This window comes from Balaenoptera borealis (assembly GCF_965194805.1).
Source record: "Balaenoptera borealis genome assembly, chromosome: 12".
Classification (NCBI taxonomy): Eukaryota; Metazoa; Chordata; class Mammalia; order Artiodactyla; family Balaenopteridae; genus Balaenoptera; species Balaenoptera borealis.
This window is the reverse complement of record NC_138869.1, coordinates 65409260-65432462: the sequence shown is the minus strand read 5'-3', so window position 1 is coordinate 65432462 and position 23203 is coordinate 65409260. Positions and strand designations below refer to the sequence as shown.

Here is a 23203-nt window from a genome sequence, read left to right as displayed (position 1 = left end):
AGCATTTCAGTCCTGACATACTTATTAGTATCGTGACGTGTGGCCACCTGAGGCTCACCTGGCCCCACTGCACAGTCTGTGCTCTTTTGTTCTTGCCCGTGGGTGCCCATTCTTGTCTCTGCCTGTCGGACAGAAATGTTTTCACGCTGAGTGATGCTGGGCCCTGCTGAGTTGTAACTTGGCTTTCATCAGTGTTCCAGGGCAGGGACTGATAAAGTCAGACAAGTTGGGGGCTGAATTCAAGCTGGGAATCAGAGCTTTATTTCTCAGAAAGGAAAAAGTCCATTTTCCTGTGTGTATGAGCATACTTGGGAGCACAGAAGTCTCAGTTGAACCCTCTGCTGTTGACACCTGCCTCTAAAAAACGTGTGCTACTGTCAGGAATTTCACTCCTCTGTGTCTGTCTTAACTCCTGGTGACTTATCAGTCGACTGGCGTCTAGAGGATACTCCTAGAATCCCCTGGCTATTGGTTCTCAGTTAATTCTACTTCATCCTCTCTCGCTTTTAAGCTCCTTACTCATCAAATGCACTTGTGACATCCTTTTCATCTAAGTCCATCAAATCCAAGTCTGCTTTGTTATCCTTTCAAATGAAAAGTAAGGTAAGGAGCAACAGTGAGGCTTATTTACCTAAGATGTTTTACCAGTTGTGGTTTTTGGTGACAAGGTTTTAATATGCTTTAAAGAAAATTTAAACTATATAAACAAAACAAGCAGAAACTAGTATAGATAGATGGTATTTTTATTATTTGAACCCTTTGCATGGAAAACTGAATATAACGAACGTGCCTAGAAGGAATTAGGAACAGAATTTCCTAAGACAGAAGTAATATAAAAACAATGTATTTATCAGTGACCTATTTAAATAGAACCCACAGAACCATCCCTTGTAATCTCTTCTACTAAATCATATTACTTTATCATCCTTACTATTGAAACCGAGCAGGACCCTATGGGGCTCCTGGGCGTGGAAGCCTTTCTTTCCCCCATCTCTTGTCTGTAGGGAACAGACTTCAGCCTCCATGATCTTCCCTGAGTCCCAAAGGGCAGATTCGAACAGCTGCCAATCAGGGAAGGGAGGGGGATGCAGAGACAAGAGAGGAGCAGCCCTGGGGCAGGGTCCTGGTTCCGCCTCAAGGGATACACATATCAGCATCTTTGAGCTCTTTACAGAACTAAAACCCCCAATAAATGGAAGATGTCAGCATTCTTCATTCCAGAGAAGACCCCCTGAGGCCAGATTAAAGGAACCAGAGAAACTCATCAAGATTAGGAGATCACCTGAGACCAGATTAAAGGAGTGCAGGCCCTGCACACACCCTAATCTTATCAGCAACCCCACCCTTGTACCACTGCTATAAAACTCCTCACCAAATCCTCCTGGGATCGGACACGCAGTTTTGAGGGGCACAAGCCTGCTGTGGCCCCCTTTACCTGGCAGAGCAATGAAGCTATTCTTTCCTACTCTACCCAAAACCCTGTCTCTGAGATTCAGTTTGGCACCGGTGCACAGAGGCTGAGTTTTCAGCATCACTATCCATCGCACAATCCAGGCTATCCACCCTCTGTAGGATGACATGACACACTAAAACTGCAGAATAGTCCATTTGTGATTTTCCTCTTACTGGTACTAAGTATTTTAATGTCCTCTTATATTATCTACAACTTTCCTCACTACATTACAGTTGTTGGTGATGCTATTTTCAGAGATGGCTGATTCTAAGTTAAACAATTAATGCTGTCCTCATTAATTTCTTACAAGGGACCAAGATCTTAGCTGGCGGTTATATATGATACTACTCATTTGGTCATCTTGTAAGCAGATAGGGTAGGGGGTCCCCGGAGAAAGAGAACCAGGCACGGCTTTCTTGACATAAGAGGAGCCATTTTTGGTCTAAGCCATTTTGTGATCTAAGCCTGGCCACAGTGCTTACCCTTGAACAGATCTCAGTAATTAATGATCTTAATGGAACATAAGAAAGCAGAAACATTGCCTGTTATCAGGCAAGAGAAGTAACAATAGCAAAGATAATATATCAGTTGTAAAGATTCCCAGTTCTGTTTCAATGGTGAAGATGAGCCTGAAATGCTCAACCACCAGATAAACTAGAACCTAAGGGATGACGATGGTGACCTTTTCTGACCCTTGTGACTTCAATCAACTAAAGCTTGGGCTCTGTCCACCACCCAAGCCCCTTCATGAATATGCATGTACTGTTAGCTTAAAAGTTCCCCAATTTTGCTGTTTGGGGAGACACTGCTTCTGGAAAGATCTCCAGTGTTCTCCTTACTTGCTGCAAGTAAAATAAATCCTTCCCAATCTTTGGTTTGGTTGTGCCTTTTGGCTGGACACCCTCCAAAAGGCAAACCCAGTTTTCAGGTAACAATTTCTTAAGTCCATCAAGAATTTTCACATATCTTTGCTGAATATCATTAGTCTTCAAGGATGCACAACCACAGCTTCTCTGGCCAAAAGTTCCATTTCTTCATATGTAGTCTGCCTACAGGAAATTACCTAAGTATTTACACGGAAGTATAAGAGGACTTGAGAATCCAGGGCAATCACCTCCATTATTTAAAAGCGTATGTGATACGGAGCATATGAGTTACCTTTTGACCCTCAGTTTAATAATTTAACAATTCGATAACAAATTGATAACAATGGAAATAGTGCCATCTATTTCACAGGACTGTGATAATTTTAAAAGCTACCGTATATTAAAAACAGGCAGGACAGGAATTAATACCTGGTCAACGTCCTGCATCTATTTCCTGGGTACCTGCTATGTGACAGTTACTTTCTTTTCACCTCCATGGAACATTCTTAGTGCCTAACATCTATAAATCAGTCTTATGAAAATTTCTCTTCATTTTTATTTCATATAATAGTTCTTTCGAAAAACAGAATTTTAGAAAATTAAGCTTCTATGGAACTTTTAGAATAAAAGTAAACTGTTAGTAAAGTGCTGTTTACTGGGGTTAACAAACACACTCTCCACTTTCAAAAGTCATAATCTATGGGGGGACACTAATAGAAATATGCTAGTCAATCCAAATTAATGTGCTTGACTCACAACTGTTGACAGTATTCACATCAATACAGAATCTGAAGGATGCTATTACCTTCCCATTTCAGATCTTAATTCTAAATCTTAGAAGATACTAAGTGCAGTTGGCCCTCTGTATCTACGGTTTCCGCATCCTCAAATTCCACTAACCACGGATCAAAAACATTTGAAAAAAAATTCCAGAAAGTTCCAAAAAGCAAAACTTGAATTTGCTGTGTGCTGGCAACTAGGTACACAGCATTTCCATTGTATAAGGTATTAGAAGTAACCTAGAGATGATTTAAAGTATACGGAGGATGTGTGAAGTTATATGCAAACACTACACCATGCTACGCAGGGGACTTGAGCATCTACAGATTTTGTTATCTGCGGGGGTCCTAAAGCCAACCTCCCCAGCAGATACAAGGGGACAACTGTACACAAAAACCTTACTAAATCAGTTATTACAAATAATACTGGTTTACTCTTAAATGATAAACACTATTTTCCTTCTCACCTCTAGAGAAATCTCTAGCATTCTATCTATGGCAGGTGACCTTGTCACATCGGGGTACCATAACCCTCTTTCCATCCACGGCCCCAATCACGAGGTTGTTTCTTGTGAAGCCCTCCTTCCCTCTTAAGGGCCTTCTCAACAAAGTATCCTATATGGTTAGACTTGGCATCTGAGGAGAAACCAAACCCATGTGCCACCTCAGATGATTTTTATTACAGAAGTCAAATAAAATTCATATAAATAATAAAACTTTTTATCTGAAAAAATCCAAGAAGCCCAATGAAGTGGGTACGTTTCCAGAGCGAATCCAAATAAATACATTACAAAATTTAAGAGAATAATTATCAAGTAAAAACAACTGTTAAGTAAAACACTACTCTCTAAATGTGATTAGTACTGCCCAATAGCCAAAAATCTGCTAACAGTGATTTCATAATTGTTCATAACTTTGTCTCTTTTGTTTCTAGAGTAAATCAAGGCTCTCAACAAAGAAAAGCATGTGGAGCTCAATGCCACCTGCTTAATTCTTACACATACTAGGAAAAAAAAGTACTCAGTTGTTTTTTAAGTAAAAAGAAAGGCCCAAGGACTTACAAAAAATACAGTTCTACAGACGAAAGATTTCTTCTAGTAAAAGAAACCACAGTAATTCTAGGCATAGGGTAACAACAAAACTTCAGCAACAAAGAAATCTTCGAAGTATTTAAACCTGATATTCAGTATTTTTACCATGAACTCCAACAAGGGAAAACAAAGCACACTAGGAAATCCAAGTTCAAAGTTAAAGCTAAACATACTACTATATACAAAATAGACAGTACACAGAACTCTACACAATATTTCATAATAACCTATAAGGGAAAAGAATCTGAAAAAGAATAGATACATATGCAGCTGAACCACTTTTCTGTACACCTAAAACTAACACAACATTGTTAATCAACTATACTTCCATTAAAAAAATAAGTTAAAGCTAAGCAATGTTCTAAAATGATCACTCTGCCAAAATAAAAGTTCAAAACAAATCACTTTCACAAGATTCAAATCTTCTCCTAAAGCAACGTGAGCTCTGTAACATTAAACAGGAAATTTTAGGATCTTTGACACAGCAGTGACTTATTTAAGTATAAAAACGCACAGCAGGTATATACCAATTGGTACTCATAATCCTTCCTAAGTATTGAAGAGACAATGCCTGGAGACCAGTGGTTTTTAAAAGTCTATTATTTTAGAAGAACAGCTGGCTTCTAAATGTTTTGCTTCTAAGCTAAAAAACTTCAGAGAGCAGAGCACACCCTCAAAATGCATCGTGACACACATCCTTTGGTGTAACAATCCAAATACTGTCATTCAAAGGCTAAGAAGACCTTTCCACCCTAGGTACAGAACAGGTGAGACTTCCGACGGCCTGTGTTCTAAGTCACACAGGACACAGTGTGATCATCACACTGTCTGTGACCATGAAACCCTCTTGGCACCGTGTTCCTCAAGGAGAGCTGGCACTTTACTCTGAGCAAGCACAGGTTTTTATTTTTAACTCAGCAATCTACACCTACCTCTACTGAAATGTTGTCCTGTAAAGGAAGCAGACTATGACAGCGTTTAAAGGGGACTCTTGGGTGTGGACCCATGGGGAACTCAGTACAGTTCTATAGATGTCAAAGTCTCCAAAATAAAAAAGAGTGGGGAGAAAGGGGAGAGAAAGAGAAAGGAAGAAAGAGAAAGGGAGAGATGGGGTTCCAGGCAGACTGGGTGAGAACCTAGCTCTGCAACCTGGTGGAAGTGTGACCCTGGCTAACCTGAAGTTCCCCATCTATAAAAGTGGGTGACAGCAGCTCCTGTTTTATGGGACTCTGGGAGATGAGTGAGATAACATAAGGAAAGCATTTAACAGAATGCCTCACATGCAGAAAGTTATCAAAATATGAACTATTCTGCCTAATTATTATTTTTATTGCAATCAAATAAGTTTGTCAGTTTAGTGAGTTACTCTATTTAGGAAGATGTTCAGTTCTTCAACAACATGACATAATCCTTGCAAAACTAAGAAAAATAATGGAGATCAATACATCATTTTCAATAAAGGATTTCCAGGGCATTTCTTATAAGGCAATAGGAGTGTGGACTCAACAGGCAAATACCTGGGTTTGAATCCCAAGCCCGACACTCGGTTTTGTGACTTAAAGCAAGTATTTACTCTGGTCTCAGTTTCTGTCTGTAACTCAGGGATGACAAGATTCCCTTAGGGACGCTGTGTGGTCTGAGTGAATGAACATATGTTAACTGCTTAGGACAGCACCTGGCACTTAGTAGGTGCTATGTCAGTGTTAACTCAGATCTTGGGGTTAACAATTCTCACCGGGAAACTGTTTACCACCCCAAAGTTGGCCATCATTAAACCCAGCTACTCACTAGAGTAACTAGATAAGGAGGCTATGATATGGAAACTTGTGAGGCTTAGTCTGAACCTTGACCTCACTAATCATCAGTTCTCTACATACACAATCTTGGCCCTCCACCTACAGATTCTACGTATCAGAGCTTATTCTCCACTAAGTCACTGACAAAATCCAAAGACACACCATAGCTCTGTGTACCTGAGTGACGATCTCTGGGTAGTGGAAATGTGATTTTTTTTCACTTGTCCGTATTTCTAATGTTCTGCCATACACATTCAGTGCTTGTCTAATAATAAAAGGTTATTTTAAAATTTGGAAATGAAAGAAACACTTCTCAGATTTGTCAAAGGGGGAAAAAAACCAACGAATTCCATACCTGTATTTATGAATGATGGCATTAAATAGTTTTCCGTCTCTCCAGCAGGTGGTGAAATTTTCACACCGAATCCCCACATAACCCTCGGTGGCCTGCTGTGTCCACAGTAACAATCTCTCTTTTGCAGACATGTCTTCTGACTCACCAGTAACATGGATATCAGATATCTAAATGGAACAGAAAACGTTAAACCATTAGGAAGGAAGGAAACTAACGCAGATTAAGAACCTACTATGTGCCAAGCACTTTACAAGTGCTGTTTCACTTAATCCTCCTAACTCTCACTTGTAAGAGGAGTATATTTTTCCCATTTTACATACAGGGAAACTGAGATTCAAAGAGGTTAACAGACGGAAAAGTCAGATTTAACCCAAGCATCTCATTTTTTTTTCATTCCAAAACATCCCAGTGTTGAAAATTCTCCATTCCACTTTACTAATCAGATCTGTTCAAACAACTTAAGCACATGTCTTTCCAAGTTCAAATGGATCAAGGCAGAACCTACAAATTAATCTACGTTACTACCTGCAGAGAGGAACTTGATCCAACAGGTATTCTGTGTAAAGAACAGAAAAGGAAAACAGCACCCTCTCCAATTAACCACATTACATAACAATTTGGCTTGAGGTCTCTCTAATTTTCTCATGAATCCTCATTCAGCTTACTCAATGGGAAACTTTTATCAAATAATTTTCCCTATACTTTGTTTTCATTAATTTTTTAAAGTCTCTTCCATTAAATGATAATAAAACAGGTCCCCAGTTCACACGATTTACGTCTGCAAGTCGCCCTTTGATAAGGGTCCTACTTAACCTGCTGATAATGACATTAAGGCACCAAGTGACTTCGGCAGGGGTCACACAGTGATTTCCAAACTGGGAGTAACACCAGCAAACTGTTCCCTCAGCCAGTGCAGGAGCAAAGCCAGGGGATCAAGAGGACAGGCGGCCAGCCAGGGTCAGATGGGAAGCAAAACGGAGGGGGGACAAGTCATCCTGCACCAGGAAGAAAATCCCTGAAGTCATGACACTGGCCCCAGTCCTGGCCGCTAGTCCCATAGCTTTGAACACGTCATTTCACATCCGTGAGTCAACATCCTCATCTATGAGGAGGAAGGAGGCAAAAGCAGATAATGTTCAAGACTCTTTTCAGTCTGAACTCTGAGAGGCTAAGACACTGTAAAAACAACACAGAAAGCAAAGGTCCAAACAGGCAGTCAGGCAACTGAAAGTAGAAAAGCCAGACCAAAGATAGCCCTTAGCCTAGAAAGATGAATGGATAAAGAAGATGTGGCGCATACACACACACACACACACACACACACACACACACACACACACACACACACACACACAGTGGAATATTACTCAGCCGTAAAAAAGAATGAAATAATGCCATTTGCAGCAATATGGATGGACCTAGAGATTATCATACTAAGCGAATTAAGTCAGACAAACAAAGACAAGTACCATATGATATCACTTATATGTGAAGTCTAAAATATGGCACAAATGAACTTATCTACGAAACAGAAACAGACTCACAGACATAGAGGACAGACTTGTGGTTGCCAAGGGGAGGGGGGGTGGGGGAGGGATGGACTGGGAGTTTGGGATTAGCAGGTGCAAACTATTATACATAGAATGGATAAACAACAAGGTCCTACTGTATAGCACAGGGAACTATATTCAATATCCTGTGATAAACCATAATAAAAAAATATGAAAAAGAATATATATGTATAATAACTGAGTCATTTTGCTCTACAGCAGAAATGTACATGACATTGTCAATCAACTATACTTCAATAACATTTAAAAGAATAAAATAAAACAAAGAAAGTCTTTTACACTGGGCAATGCTATGTGCAAACAGAAAGCCCTTTATTCCTACCGCTGTCCCAGGAGCCAGAGGACTAGAGGCCAACCCAGGGACCTGGGGCAGGAACACGTGGCAGTTAAGCCCACCCTAGGCCTACCAGCTCTGCCAGCACCCCGTGGAAGGGATGTAGGCCCACACACCTCTCTCCATCCGGTACTGGGTGAGGCAGCCGTGCCAGGGAGCTCACACCCAGACACAGCCGGAGCAAGGCTCCCCACACAGGGCCAGCATTTGAAAGTGCAGGAGTATCTCAATTTAGTCATCTTTCCCAGGAATCTGTGCTCATCTCCACAGCACAGGAAAGAACTGTGCGCATGAACGTGTTACATAGGATATATGGGGAGGATTTCTTTTTGTTTGTTTGTTCTTGTTTTCATTTTATTGAAGTATAGTTGATTTACAAGGCTGTGTTAGTTTCAGGTGTACAGCAAAGTGATTCAGTTGCATATTTATATATTCTTTTCCAGATTCTGTTCCCTTATAGATTATTATAAGATAGTGAGTACAGTTCCCTGTGCTATAAGGCAGGTCCTTGTTGGTTATCTCTTTTATATATAATAGTGTATATCTATTAATCCCGAATTCCTAATTTATCCTTCCCCCCGCCTCGCCCCTTTGGTAATCTTTTTTTTAAAACATGGGGAAAAAAAGAGCAGAAACATCGCCCAACTTCCAACTGACATTCTGCCCTAAAATCATGCTGGCGAGCCTTTCCAGCACATCCCAGGAGTTCAAATCCCATCTCTACCACCTACATGTTCAAGTTACTTATCTGCTTTAAGATCGTTCTCTCACTTGTAAGACAATGATGATAAGAGTCATTACACTGTGTTGTGCAAATTCAACAACATGGACACAGAGTAATGCCTGGCACACAGTAAGCACACTTTCAATTTGTTGGCTATGTTATTGCTGTGGTTATTCTTTTTTTTTGACAAAGGGAGAAGCAAATACTTGGCTTTATTATTCTCCCAATTCTCTTAGGAAAAGGAGTAAAAGATAAAAGTTTTCAAATTTGTTGCCTCAAACCAATTGAGATCTCTGAAAACAAGGTTCAGAGAAACGAATCTAGGAAACTGTAAATGAAAAGTTGAACCTCTATGTAAAATTTCACAAGAGCCTTTACAGATTATAAAATCAGCTGCTTTTGGACTTGTGGTTGCCAAGGGGGAGGAGAGTGGGGGAAGGATGGCCTGGGAGTCTGGGATTAGCAGATGCAAATTAGAATATATATGATGGATATAAACAACAAGGTCCTACTGTATAATAGCACAGGGAACTATATCCAATATCCTATGATAAACCATAATGGAAAAGAATATATATATAAAAGTGTATATATGTATAACTGAGTCACTTTGCTGTACAGCAGAAATGAACACAACATTGTTAATCAACTATACTTCAATAAAATTTAAAAAAAAAATATATATATATATATAAAATCAGCTGCTTCTGGGAACCCTAAGAACGCAGGAGCTACGTGGGTGGTTATTTATAGCTATATGAAGAAAGGGGCGATAGCTGGGTAGAGGCCGGGTCAAGAACTTTCCACGCCAGTCCAGTCACAAAGGTAATGCCTATTATAACAAGGGCTGCCAAAACATTTCAACCAGAGGGTAAGTTTAATAGTTGCGGCGCTGCCCAGCACACCCAGGGAAAGATATTAAGGAAGAACAGTTTAGAGGTCTGAATACGGCTAAACATCAACCAGGAGGAAATAATATATCTTATTAAATAAGTTCCCGAAGGCTCCCAAATCATATTTCAGCATGTTACTCTCACACACACCGTATCAGACCATTACACATGCATACACTGATTCAAAAGCTATAGTTTTAAAGGGTATTTTCAAATATGTTATGAACCAAACTTTAACATATCGAAGACCACTATCACATTCAGTCTTTCAGCTTCTCCTGGGATCTCCAATTAACTGAGTAGTTACCCCATAGGGAAATCAAGGCATTTTTAGATATACTGTTACCACTAGCCACTACCTATCTGAGTCTATCAAACTTTTCATGATACGGTGTAAACAAAATTAAAAAGCAAAATAAACCAAATGCTAAACGTTGTTAAGTCTGCAGTTGCCACTCATGACTCCTAATGTAAAATCTGCGCATTCAGCAAAACAGCCTGACTCTTCCATCAAGGGCAGGCCAGGTGGGATTCTAGGAAGTAACCAAGGCTCCTCCCTTCGAATCCTGGAGGCACACAGAGAGCAGAGACGGTTTCAATTCCTGCTGCCTGCGTTCAAACCCCAACTGCAACCACTAAGAGGATTAAGACCCAGAGCTACTCAACATGGATGGACCCAGAGATTATCATACTAAGTGAAGTAAATCAGACAGGGAAAGACAAATATATGATATAGCTTATATATGGAATCTAAAAAAAATGATACAAAGGAACTTATTTACAAAACAGAAAGAGACTCGCAGGCATAGAAAACAAACTTATGGTTACCGAAGGGGAGAGGGGGGGAGGGATAAATTAGGAGTTTGGGAGTAACAGATACACACTACTATATATAAAAGAGATAAACAACAAGGACCTACTGTACAGCACAGGGAACTCTATTCAATACCTTGTAATAACCCGTAATGGAAAAGAATCTAAAAAAGAATATATATAAATATATGTATACTTGAATCACTTTGCTGTACACCTACAACCAACACCACATGGTAAATTAACTATCCTTCAATTAAAACAAAGAAAAGATTCTCCTCGTTTTTAAAACTTAAATGATGCCATAATAACATCTTCCTCCTGGAGCAGTTCTAAAGTTAGGACAAGATAATCTGCATTATCTCAGCACAGGGCCTGGCAGATAGAAAACTCTACAAATGTCAGCTTCTCCCACCACAACTTCATGAGCAGTATTTGCTGCTTCAAGCCTCTCACCAGCGATCTGTCAGCTCGCATCTAACACAAACAAGATGCTTTAGACCCAAGTTCCTTTTCGAAACTGGAAGCCCTCATGCCTCTCATCCGGGTCACCGCTGCTGCCCCCCAAGCGCAAGTTCTTCCTCCCACTGAGCCTCTCCAGAGACGTTTCATCTCTGCTTCATCTCCCAGACCCAGACTGCCTCCACTCCCAACTTTCCAGAAGTATCTATTCCACGGGAAATCAAGTCCGCCTCAGCTTCATTACCCTGCCCCGCTTCTGCCTTTTTACTGAAACCCAGGCCCCCCCACTGCACTGCGTTAACTCAAGTCCTGGACACCACCGGGCCCACGGGCAGGGCATGTGTTTCTAATGTTCCCAGTGAAAACCAGTAGTTTTCAAACCATTATCCACGGGCACAAAGACCTTGCCTTCACACAGCAGGTCACTCTTGTGCCACCACCTTCTTCCTGGCCTCAAGATGACCCACACTCCCCAGCGGTCTGACACCGGGCTGGCTGTCCCCCTCTGCATCCAGGGCCCCATCCTCACAGGCCTTTGTCTTCCCTCCATGTCAGCCGGTCACACACACCTGTGGCCACAGCCTGGATCTTGTCACCTTGAACCCGACCTAGTCCACTTCAGGTCTGTACCTTCTGATAGCAATGTCCATTCTTCCAGCACTTTCATTCCTTAACTCCAGCTGGACCAAACACCAGGCTCAGCAACATCTCACATTCCTCCACTGGCCCGATTCTGCCCCGTCTCTGACCCCTCTGCTCTCTTTACCTCCTTCTTCTCCATTCGGTTTGCACCACATGATCCATCACATCAACCACCATCCTCAACTCCCTCACCCCGTCCTCACCTTGCAACCACCCAGCCGAACCTCAACCGTGATCCAGGCAGCGGTATGTCGTCTCCACTCCTGCCCTGAGTATACACCTGAACTAGAGGAAACCATACCACCACGTGGACCACTGCCTCCACGAATCCCAGCTCTGATCTCAGCCGGGGGCTCCAGGAAACTTGCCTTTTCTTCTCAGTGTCCTAAACAGCCGGTTTTTCTATCCCTCATAGCATCTCTGCCAACTCTTCACGAAATGCCTGAAACTCGTACCCCACCCCCTCTTCTTTCCATGTCTGGCATCACTTTTTCATCTTCTTTACAGAGAAAACAGTGACACACGTAAGAGCCCCCTCACTGTCCCACCCTGTCACCCTTGACCTTTGCTTCCTCCTGACCTGCTTCCCTCTTGTGAATCCTCCACCTCCTGGGGGGGGGGGTCTCACTATCAGTGACCCTCCCCTCACCTGGGTCTTTGCTCTGAGTATGTAAGATGCCCAAGGCTCTTCCATCCTAAAATAAATAAAAACAAATAACCCTCATAAACCCAGTTTCCTCTGTACTTAGCACCAACTCTCTTCTCAGGAAAGCAACTGGAAAAAAAAAAACATTCTGTGTTTTATAATCTTTATTGTCTTTACTCCTCAACCCGTTGAGACTTGGTTTCTACCCCAACCACTCCACGGAAAGTAAGGAGAGGCGACCAGATAAACAGGGAGGGAGTTCTTGCTCATGATTCTGTTTTCTCAGGAAAGAAGGAAATTAGCTGGCTGTGGAACGTCACAGAGGAAGCGATGGGCAGAGGCAGGGATCACGCACTGAGGGGCAGCACAGGGTCATCGGTCTTGCCTCCAGTTCCCCATCCTGACCTTTTGCCGAGGCAGCAGTTCTGCCAAACCTGCCCATCTGCAAATTTCCCACAAACCCGGGGAGACCGAAGTGCCTGATTCCAGGGGTGCATGAGCTGCCCCAAAACGGTCTTCAAGGGAGAAGAGGGTCTTATAGCCCCATTTCTTCCATTTCCCCATGGCCAACGATGAGTTGAAGCAAATATTATCTTTACTCAGGACCATCGCCTCTAGTCTCCAGGGTCAATACCAACATCTTTTAAGACATAGTCATGATAGACCTAGAACAATACCGGGCTCAGGAGAGCTTCCCCTTCCTCTGGAACTAAGCCTCAGTGTTGGGACTAGTAACAGCCTCCTAACCAGCTGCACTGCACCACGTGTGCCTTGCTCTCACTCCGCAGACACATTAATCCAGGTCAGTCTCGGCTGGTCTGCCCAGACCCAAGCCATTCTCCTTCTATTCCACGATCAAACCATACGAATGTCAGACCATGTGGACTACACACTCCCTCTCTCCTCGGGTCCTCTGTTCAGGCTACTTCTCCCCTTGGAACATCCTCCCCATACCCTGCCCAGCGTGGTCAGACTAGGTGCTCACTTACCATCTGCTGAGTAAGGGGCGGGAGACAGAGAGGGAAGGGGGAGGAAAGGAGGGGAGGGGGGAGGAGAGGGGGGGAGGAGAGGAGGGGGGAGGGAGGGGAGGAGTGGGGGAGGGAGGGGGAGGAGAGGAGGGGAGGGGGGAGGGGGGAGGAAGGAAGGAAGGGAGGGAGGGAGGGAAGGAAGGAGGGAAAGGAGGAAAGAGGGAATGAGGGAGGGAAGGGGGAGGAAAGAAGGGGGGAGGGAGGGGGAGGAAAGGAGGGGAGGGGGGAGGAAAGGAGGGGGGAGGGAAGGGGGAGGAAAGGCGGGGAGGGGGGAGGGAAGGGGGAGGAAAGGAGGGGGAGGGAAGGGGAGGGAGGGAAGGAGGGATGCAGGGAGGGAAGGAAGGAGGGAAAGGAAGAAAGAGGGAAGGAGGGAGGGAAGGAGGGAGGAGGGAGGGAGGAGGGAGGGAGGAGGGAGGGAGGAGGGAGGGAGGAGGAGGGAGGAAAGAGGAGGGTGGGGGGAGGCGGGGAGGAAAGATCAGAAACACGTGTCACGTTTTCATTTGGTATGAATGGGTTTTAGCCTCTCATGTAAACCTTGTCATCTTAGAAAGTAAATGGCTGCCAATTAAGCTCACTCTGCAATAATCACCAAACACCCCAACCACCGCCCAGGAGTGGCCGGCGGTGAGCCCAGCCCCGGAGATTACTCTCCAGAGCCCTGCCCACCAATCCCCATTTCTCTGGGTGTGTCTGCCTCTGTGTCTCCAGCCGCCCATCACCCCCTTTCGCGTCCTCCTGGCCCCACGTGTCCCCATGTCTGTGTCTCGTGGCCCCACGTCCCTGGGTGTCTCTGTGGCCCGGGTGGGTCTTTCTGAGGTGGCTGCCCCACGCTCCCCCTCCTGCTGCCCCAGTCCTGCCCACAGTGTTATTTATGCTCCCCCAGCCCGTGACAGCCACTGCCACGCCCCTCTGCCCATCTCCCACCCTGCCTTGCAAGCACCCACCTGCCACCCTCACGTAGCTCACATTCAACTGCTGGAAGTTTTGCTGTCAATAAAAGGTTTGAGGATCACAAAAAAAAAAAAAAAAAAAAAGTGAGAGTCCCACATTACCTAAGTGTCATCGAAATCATTTCTGTAAAACAATTTCATAAACTTGACCCAGGACATAGCCTTGAAATGCCTTTTCAATGAAAGAAAACAAGCCAACACCCCCCATCTGAGAGTTCACTCTGATTTCACTCCCAGCTGACAGCGGACTGGCCCGCTACCTGCTGCGGGAATCGCCACAGCCTCCCGGTTCTGGTCAGCTGAGGCTGCAAGCCTGGAAGTCCTCTGAGTAAAGTCAATGCCACTAGACGACTGGGTGACAGCCACACCTGATTTTTACAGATGTTGTCATGGTTCTGGCATGCAGGGAGGGGAGGGCACACCAACAGCCAGCTTCCAAAGCTGACTCACAAACTCCCTAGGAGACTATTCACATTTTTATTGTATTTTATTCTACACAAGGCAAATATGCAACTTAAAAAAATTTTTAAATAACTATAATTTATTGAAAAGGTTAAAAAGTTTAATCAAATTTACTATTTAAATAATCGACATGTGACACCAGAAAGGCAACGTCTCTGAGGTTAAGAGAACTGAGAAATTTAACTTAGACAGGCTATAAAAATAGTAAAGGATTAAGGAATCCGGGGAACTCAAACTGGAAGGTCACAAAGCCCTCTGGTGACTCCCTGGTTTCACTGGCGAACAAGCTGAGGCCAAAGGAGGTGAGGGGACTGGCCCAGGGTCTCAGCACTCGAGCAGGTAGGGGCCGAGGGGATGGACCTATGTCTCCTAAATTCCAACTCAGAATTTGCAAGAGGAGAGTGAAATCTCTCCTTCATATTTAGAAAAGAAATCTACCCATACAACTCAGACTGATCTTTCCTCAGGAGGCCCAGTGGGTGCTCACTCTCAATGCTGGGGAGATGTCTGCACCCGGGCTGGGTTAGAGTTAGGGGTAGCCCCCAGCTCCCCTCAACCCTAAGGTCAAGACTCTTCCCCTGGAGCTTCCCAGCCTCTACACTGGCAAAGCAGCTGCTACAGAGAACACTTCTCATTTTCGGAGGAGGACCCACCCCTGGATCTCTCACAGGAACCAAGCGTCAGGGTTCACAGAGGTCCCCTCACTAGACTAGACACACGCCCTTGACTGCCAGCCTTGCCACAGAGCAGCAGGGCTGCCCCTAGATTCACGTCCTTCCTCTTCTTCCAGAGCTGCTGCAATAGGCCCTCTGGAAGCATCTGGACTGAGCTGCAAATAAACATATTAGTTTTATGACTCAGTCCCTCCCAGGGGTTATTTCTGTTCCAAGAGGTTGACAGAATTTTAAGCTAATGGTGGAATTAGAGAACACACTGTCTGACACATTATAGGTATTCACTAAACATCTGCTGAAGAAACGGTCAAAAGAAGAATGGCCCTGGGGGATGAGAGGCAGCTCTGCTGGTGCAGAAGGATACCTTATGTCCAAGGAAAGAAAGAAGTGCTCTTCACAACAGATGGTCACAACATGTGTCCTCTTTTCAACAGGAGCAGAAGACAGTGGTGAGACAGAAGTTATAAAGCGCCTACAACCTCCTAAGTCTTTCTCCCACATACTACTTCATTGAATCCTCAGAACAAGAAACCACCCTAGTTCACAGACATGGAAAGTATGACTTGCATTAAATGTAAGTCTTCTGGTTTCTCCAAAGAAGACATACAGATGACCAATAGGCACATGAAAAGATGCTCAACATCGCTAATTATTAGAGAAATGCAAATCAAAACTACAATGAGGCACCACCTCACACCGGTCAGAATGACCATCATTAAAAAGTCTACAGGGACTTCCCTGGTGGCACAGTGGTTAAGAATCTGCCTGCCAATGCAGGGACCACAGGTTCAAGCCCTGGTCTGGGAAGATCCCACAAGTCGCGGAGCAACTTAGCCCATGCGCCACAACTATTGCACCTGTGCTCTAGAGCCCGTGAGCCACAACTACTGAAGCCCGTGAGCCTAGAGCCCATGCTCCACAACAAGAGAAGCCACCGCAATGAGAAGCCCACGCGCCACAACTAGAGAAAGTCCGTGCGCAGCAACGAAGACCCAACGCAGCCAAAAATAAATAAAGTCTACAAATAACAAACGCTGGAGCGGGTGTGGAGAAAAGGGAACCCTTCTACACTGTTGGTGAGAATGTAACTTGTTGCAGCCACTGTGGAAAAGAGTATGGAGGTTCCTCAGAAAACTAAAATAGAATTACCATATGATCCAGCAATCCCACTCCTGGGCATATATCCAGACAAAATTATAATTCAAAAAGATATATGCACCTCATGTTCACAGCAGCACTGTTCACAGTAGCCAAGACATGGGAACAACCTAAATATCCGTCAACAAATGAATGAATAAAGAAGATGTGGTACATATGTACAATGGAATACTACTCAGCCATGAAAAAGAACAAAATAATGCCATTTGCGGCAACATGGATGCAACTAGAGATTATCATACTAAGTGAAGTAAGTCAGAAAGAGAAAGACAAATAACATATGATATCACTTATATATGGAATCTGAAATAGGACACAAATGAACCTATCTACAAAACAGAAACAGACTCATGGACATGGAGAACAGACTGGTGGTTGCCAAGGGGGAGGGGGTTGGGGGAAGGATGAAGTGGGAGGTTGGGATTAGCAGATGTAAGTTTTTATATATAGAATAGATAACAACAAGGTCCTACTGTATAGCACAGAGAACTATATTCAATATCCTGTGATAAACCATAATGGAAAAGAATCTAAAAAGGAATGTATGTATAACTGAATCACTTTGCTGTACAGCAGAAATTAACACAACATTGTAAATCAACTATATTTCAATAAAAAAATTAAAGCTGAAAAAAAATTTTAAGTCCTCTGACTCAAGAGCTCCTAAGTCCCCTTTCCTCTGCTACACCAAATCTATAGCGACGCCCTACAGCATTTCAGGAAGAGTTTTATCTATCAATGAACCAGCTCATTTTACAGAAGGAAAAACTGATTTAAGGGATACACAGTGGATATGGGAATGGTAGCTGTCAAATGTTCTCCCTGCAGAACCCAAATCCCTACTGGCTAGACACGAGTATCATCCAGGGAATTTCAATTCCTTCATATATTTTTGTTAAAATAAACAACAGCTTATACTCTAATCGAGAGAGTTCAGGTATTAACAAGGATGAAAGCAGCAGGTTGGAAAAGGTGATCTCAAGATGCTTCCACCTCTTTTAACATAATTATTTCAAGAGTGAAAGTTTATCATTGGGAGCAAGGTTGGTGCAGAGCTGTGGAGGGTAGTGACCTGTGTTCCATCCCCGACCCCACCGCTTACTGGGCCTTGGTTTCCTCTCATCAAGATGCCGACACGCACACATGGTTCAGAATGGTGCCTGCCCCACATGAATGGAAGTGACTGCACCAGACTGAGGATTATTCCTTACATTTTTTTGCTCATATTGCTTGACACTGTATTCAGGCAAAAGCAAATTCCACATTGAATGTGTCAAAACACGCAAATATTTCCAAGCCAAGATGTTTGCTTCCAAAGATAATCTCTTCAACGATGTTTCAACTATTTTGGCAGAAACCAATGTAATCAACACATTTTTAGTGCCTGCTTCCAAGTTTCAAAAATGTGTGAAAAGGCTCCACAAAATATTCTTAACTGTAAAGACAGCGCACATATTTTGAAAATGCTATCTGGTTAAAAAACTGCCTTCCTAAAAGGAAGAGTTAAATTGAGGATAAAAGTAAAAAGTTGATAAAGTTCAAGTGCTAATGCTCTACGTTGATGGCTACCTTTAGCAAGTGCTCATTTATTTCTTATTCAAATTATGGGGGAAAACTAACACAGATATGACTATTTTTCTTGTATAGTAAAGGATTTTAAACTTGGCATGTCCTTCATTTAACTGAAAAGATAGAGGCATTCTATTGCTGATAGAGATCCAATTCTGTGCAACGATTTTGTAACTAAACTTTCACAAGCTGGGTCATGAAATCCAAATGAAGACTAGAAATTTAAAAATCTATAAACTCATTTTCATTAAAAAAGATGAAATGGTTCAGAAAGAAATGTTAATTAGTCAACTATAAACCAAATGACCTTTGCTTTCAAGATCTATAGAGCAAAGCTACCGTGGAAAAGTAGAAATATTTAGATTTTACCCTAGTCCTTGAATTCTAAGCATGATTCTGTAGCCTAAGATTCATAGAAGGCTTGGTTAAAGAAAAAAATACTGAATAAATATTACATTTCAGTGAGGTTGAATATTAATGTATTATTCTAACATTTTGAGATAGTTCTCAACTATTTTGTTTTTATAATTTAGAAAGTCAATGAATGAAAATATCTAACCCATCATTACTCAGACGCTGATAATGTAATTTGTACACTATCCATACCCTTCCCCACCCTTCCCTCCTTGGCTTCTCTCCTGTATGTCACTGCCCTGTTACTGCAATTCACCAAAGGATGAACAGGAACATGAAAAGAGTTCAGTTTTCAGTAGCTAACACAGCGATATGACAGGGTGGGACGTTAAAGTGACAACAGTCCCCCTTATCCACAGTTTTGCTTTCCGTGGTTTCAATAACCAAAGTCAACCACAGTCCAAAAATATTCAATGGAAAATTCCCAAAATAAACAACTCTTAAGTTTTAAATGGCACGACATTCTGAGGAGCAGGATGAGATCTTGCACCATCCTGGTCTGTCCCACCCCCAACAGGAATCATCTCACTATGTCTTGGTTATCAGACTGACTGTTGTGGTATCCCACTGCTTGTGTTCAAGGAACCCTTATTTTACTTACTAACTTAATAACAAAGAGCAAAAGCAGTGATGCTGGCAACTTGGATAGTCTCCTAATGTGCCTAATGTATAAACTTTATCATAGGTATGTAAGTACAGGAAAAAAGCACAGTATATACACAGCGGGTTCAGTACTATCCAGTTTCAGGCCTCCACTGGGAGCCTTGGAATGTATCCCCTGCGGGTAAAGGGGGAACAACTATTTTAAGGATCCTCATCCCCAAAGCCTTTCAGGTGACTAAGTTTATAGCCACGGTCCCCATCATTTATAACGAACAAACAATGGGATGTAAGTGCCTAGTGTTGGTTCAGTATATAACAGGTGCCTAATAAATGTCTGGTAGAGGAATCAAAGAAGAGACGGATGGAGGAAGGGGTGAAAACACTCAACAAAAAAGGTATGCAATGAAATGCATGGATTTGTAGGAATTTAAAAGTGAAAAGAGCTGTATGTGGGGAAAGGTAGGGAAATGACATCAGTTCAAAGTTCAGCTTGGAGATAATTCTGGGTGAGATCCAAGCCCTTCCACGTCCTGTGAGTGACTTGAGCAAGTCACTATGTCTCCTGAGGCTCCATGTCCTCCTCTGTAAATGCAGCAAACAACAGAACCAGTTCATGATGGTTAAACAGCACGGTGGGGGGTGTCTGGCATGCAGTAGGACTCCACAAATACCATTCCTAATAACAGTCGTGTCGTCATCCAGTCCCACATCCTCCTTTTCTGGAAAATGAAGCCGAGACCCAGAGAAATGAAGAAGGCGTCCAAGGCACACAGCTCTCTGGAGGCAAAGCTTGGCGAGAACTCACACCTCCTGCCTCCAGGCCCGTGATCCACACTGCTTGTCAGAAAACCCACGATGAGGAGAAAATGAAGGGTGAAGCTGGTTCTCAGAATTTAGCATGTTTTCAAGAAACATGTGAGAGGGCGCCTGAAACATATGCAGTGTTCTCACATTCCGTCGTAAGATATTCTGATTCAGTTAAATCCAGGGTAAGGCTTCATCTGGAGATGATTCTAGCACCACAGGGACCCTGGGGTCCACTTGAGAATATGAAGAGTAACGAGCACCCTAGCCACAGTCTGGACCATCAGAATCACTGGCCCACGGTGATCCATTATATTAGAATCACTAGAGTTGACATCCGGGCACCTATATTTTTCTTTTAACATTTATTTTATTTATCTTTTTTTTTTTTTTTTTTTGGCTGCATCAGGTCTTAGTTGCAGCACGCAGGATCTTTCATTGAAGCGCACAGGCTTCTCTAGTTGTGGTGCACGGGCTTCTCTCTAGTTGTGGTGCACGGGCTTCTCTTTAGTTGTGGCATGCGAGTTTTCTCTCTCTAGTTGTGGTGCGCGGGCTCCAGGGCAAGTGGGCTCTCTAGTTTGCTGCAGGTGAGCTCTCTAGTTGAGGCGCATAAGCTCAGTAGTTGTGGCACACGGGCTTAGTTGCCACCAAGCATGTGGGTTCTTAGTTCCCCGACCAGGATTGAACCCTCATTCCCTGCACTGGAAGGTGGATTCTTTACCACTGGACCACCAGGGAAGTCCCCAGGCACCTATATTTTTAAAAGCTCCTTAGGTGACACTTACATGTGGTCTGTTAGAGAACCAATGACCTATAAATAGAGAAAACAACCATCTTGGCTGAGAGCAACATCACAAGACTGGGAAGAGGTGGGATTTGTGAAACTCAAGAAAGAAGAATGCTTCGTGGGCACAGCTCGAGGGGAAAGGCAGGACTCCCCGTCACAAGTCCGGGGAGCATGTGAGTCAGACAAAGAAGGGGCCCTGCAGAAGGTGCAGACCCTGAGCTCATCACTCCCTGTCCCCAAACGTGCTCTGCCTCTGCCACCTCTGTTGGCAACGCTCATCCTCCCCAGATGAACATGAGCTCTTATAAACATCAAGCCCTGCTCCCAGTTCACAGCATCTCCTTCAGAACTCTGACAGCTCATCAAGTAGGATGCTGTGCCATCATTTAAGCTCAGCTACTCCCATCTGCTGTGTTCCCTTAAGGACCTTATTTAACCTGAGCTTCCATTTCTTCCTTCCAAAGAGGAACTGTCTATTTCACCTATTTAATACAGCTGTTAAGAATGATCAAAACACACAATGTGTCTGAAAGTGTTTTTCCACTTCCAAAGCAATATGCAACTCTAAGATACTTCCTTTGTTTACTTACACCTCTTTACCCTAGTGAAGTTATCACAGGTTATGAGGTTTACATTCAGTAGATGCCCAAGCAGGGGCGGTTGAGCCTGCTCCACAGAACCCCAGGGCCTGGAGGGCCACCCGAGGTTGGCTTACGATGGCAAGGATTAAAGAGGAGGTGGGCTGGTCACCTAGACTAAGAATGACAAATATCACAGGACCTGGGAAGTTCAAGTCAGAGGCTTAAACTAAGTCTAAGCTTTAGATAAGTTCAAAGAATTGTACATTATTCTACTTTGGAGATGAACCCAAACGTCACTGAGCCCAACCCTGCACACAAATGAATGAGTAAAAATGGCTCAAATAGAGAAGATATGGAAAAGATTTTGAAGGGACAATGTCTTGCAAAGGAATGCTGGCTAACAGGCCATTTCTGGGATGGAATACTAGTGAAGGGGTTGACAGCTCTCATTTGCATCCAATTCTGCAATGAAAAATGGAGAATCCAACGCAAGATAAAGAGGGCCGTGCACAGTTCTAACCAAAGATAATTAGGCAGAGTCCACCTCCAAAGTACCGGGAAGAATGCATTTACAAGGAGCAGCCGAGCTGTTGGTCTGACTCTGCTACCAAACAGTCTTTATCTGGACCACGGGGAAGTTAAGATGTCAAACTCCTCAGATAAAATAAAGACTATCCCTCATCAAAAAGTCTACAAACAATAAATGCTGGAGGAGGTGTGGAGAAAAGGGAACCCTCCTACACTGTTGTTGGGAATGTAAGTTGGTGCAGCCACTATGGAGAACAGAAATGGAGGTTCCTCAAAAAACTAAAAACAGAGCTACCATATGATCCAGCAATCCCACTGCTGGACATATATCCAGAGAAAACCATAATTCAAAAACATACATGCAACCCAATGTTCATAGCAGCACTATTTACAATAGCCAAGATATGGAAACAACCTAAATGTCCATCAACAGAGGAATGGATAAAGAAGATGTAGTACATATATACAATGGAATATTACTCAGCCATTAAAAGGAATGAAACAATGCCATGTGCAGCAACATGGATGGACCTAGAGATTATCATACTAACTGAAGTAAGTCAGAGAGAGAAAGACAAATACATGATACCACTTACAGGTGGAATCTAAAAAAAATGATACAAATGAACTTATTTATAAAACAGAAACAGACTCACAAACTTAGAAAACAAATTTATGGTTACCAAAGGGGTAAGTGGGGGGAATGGATAAATTAGGAGTTGGGGATTAACATACACACACTACTATATATAAAATGGATAATCAACAAGGACCTACTGTACAGCACAGGGAACTCTACTCAATATTCTATAAAAAACTTAAATGGGAAAAGAATCTGAAAAACAATGGGTATATATAAGTATATAACTGAATCACTTTGCTGTACACCTGAAACTAATACAACATTGTAAATCAACCATACTCCAATATAAAATAAAAAATTTTTTAAAAGTGGAAAAATCTCATTCAGCATTTCCCTAGAAGATATGAGGCTTTAAGTACCTCCATATCACAATTATTTAACAAATCTGACTGACAGGTTTATGACTTATTTTCACATGTATTTTCCACTGAAGTTTCAAAAATCATTAGCTACACAAAGTAGAAAGAAGGGGTAAAATCCTTGGCATGAGTATAATACAAGTGGGAAAAAAGGCTTATGCACCACTAGGAAACAGATTTTATGAGTTTCCACTAATGAAAACATGTGAGGCTTACTT

At 43.0% G+C, this 23203-nt stretch overlaps 1 protein-coding gene across 17 annotated transcripts in view; it reads right to left on the bottom strand.

Annotated features, from left to right (window-relative positions):
• DST (dystonin) overlaps window positions 1–23203 on the bottom strand; it is a 502757-nt gene that overhangs the window by 205327 nt on the left and 274227 nt on the right. For all 17 annotated transcript variants that reach the window (XM_082347108.1, XM_082347103.1, XM_082347107.1 and 14 more), the window contains one exon: window positions 6341–6507. In XM_082347108.1, the coding sequence (XP_082203234.1) occupies window positions 6341–6507 (167 nt within the window). The remainder of the gene's footprint in view (window positions 1–6340; window positions 6508–23203) is intronic.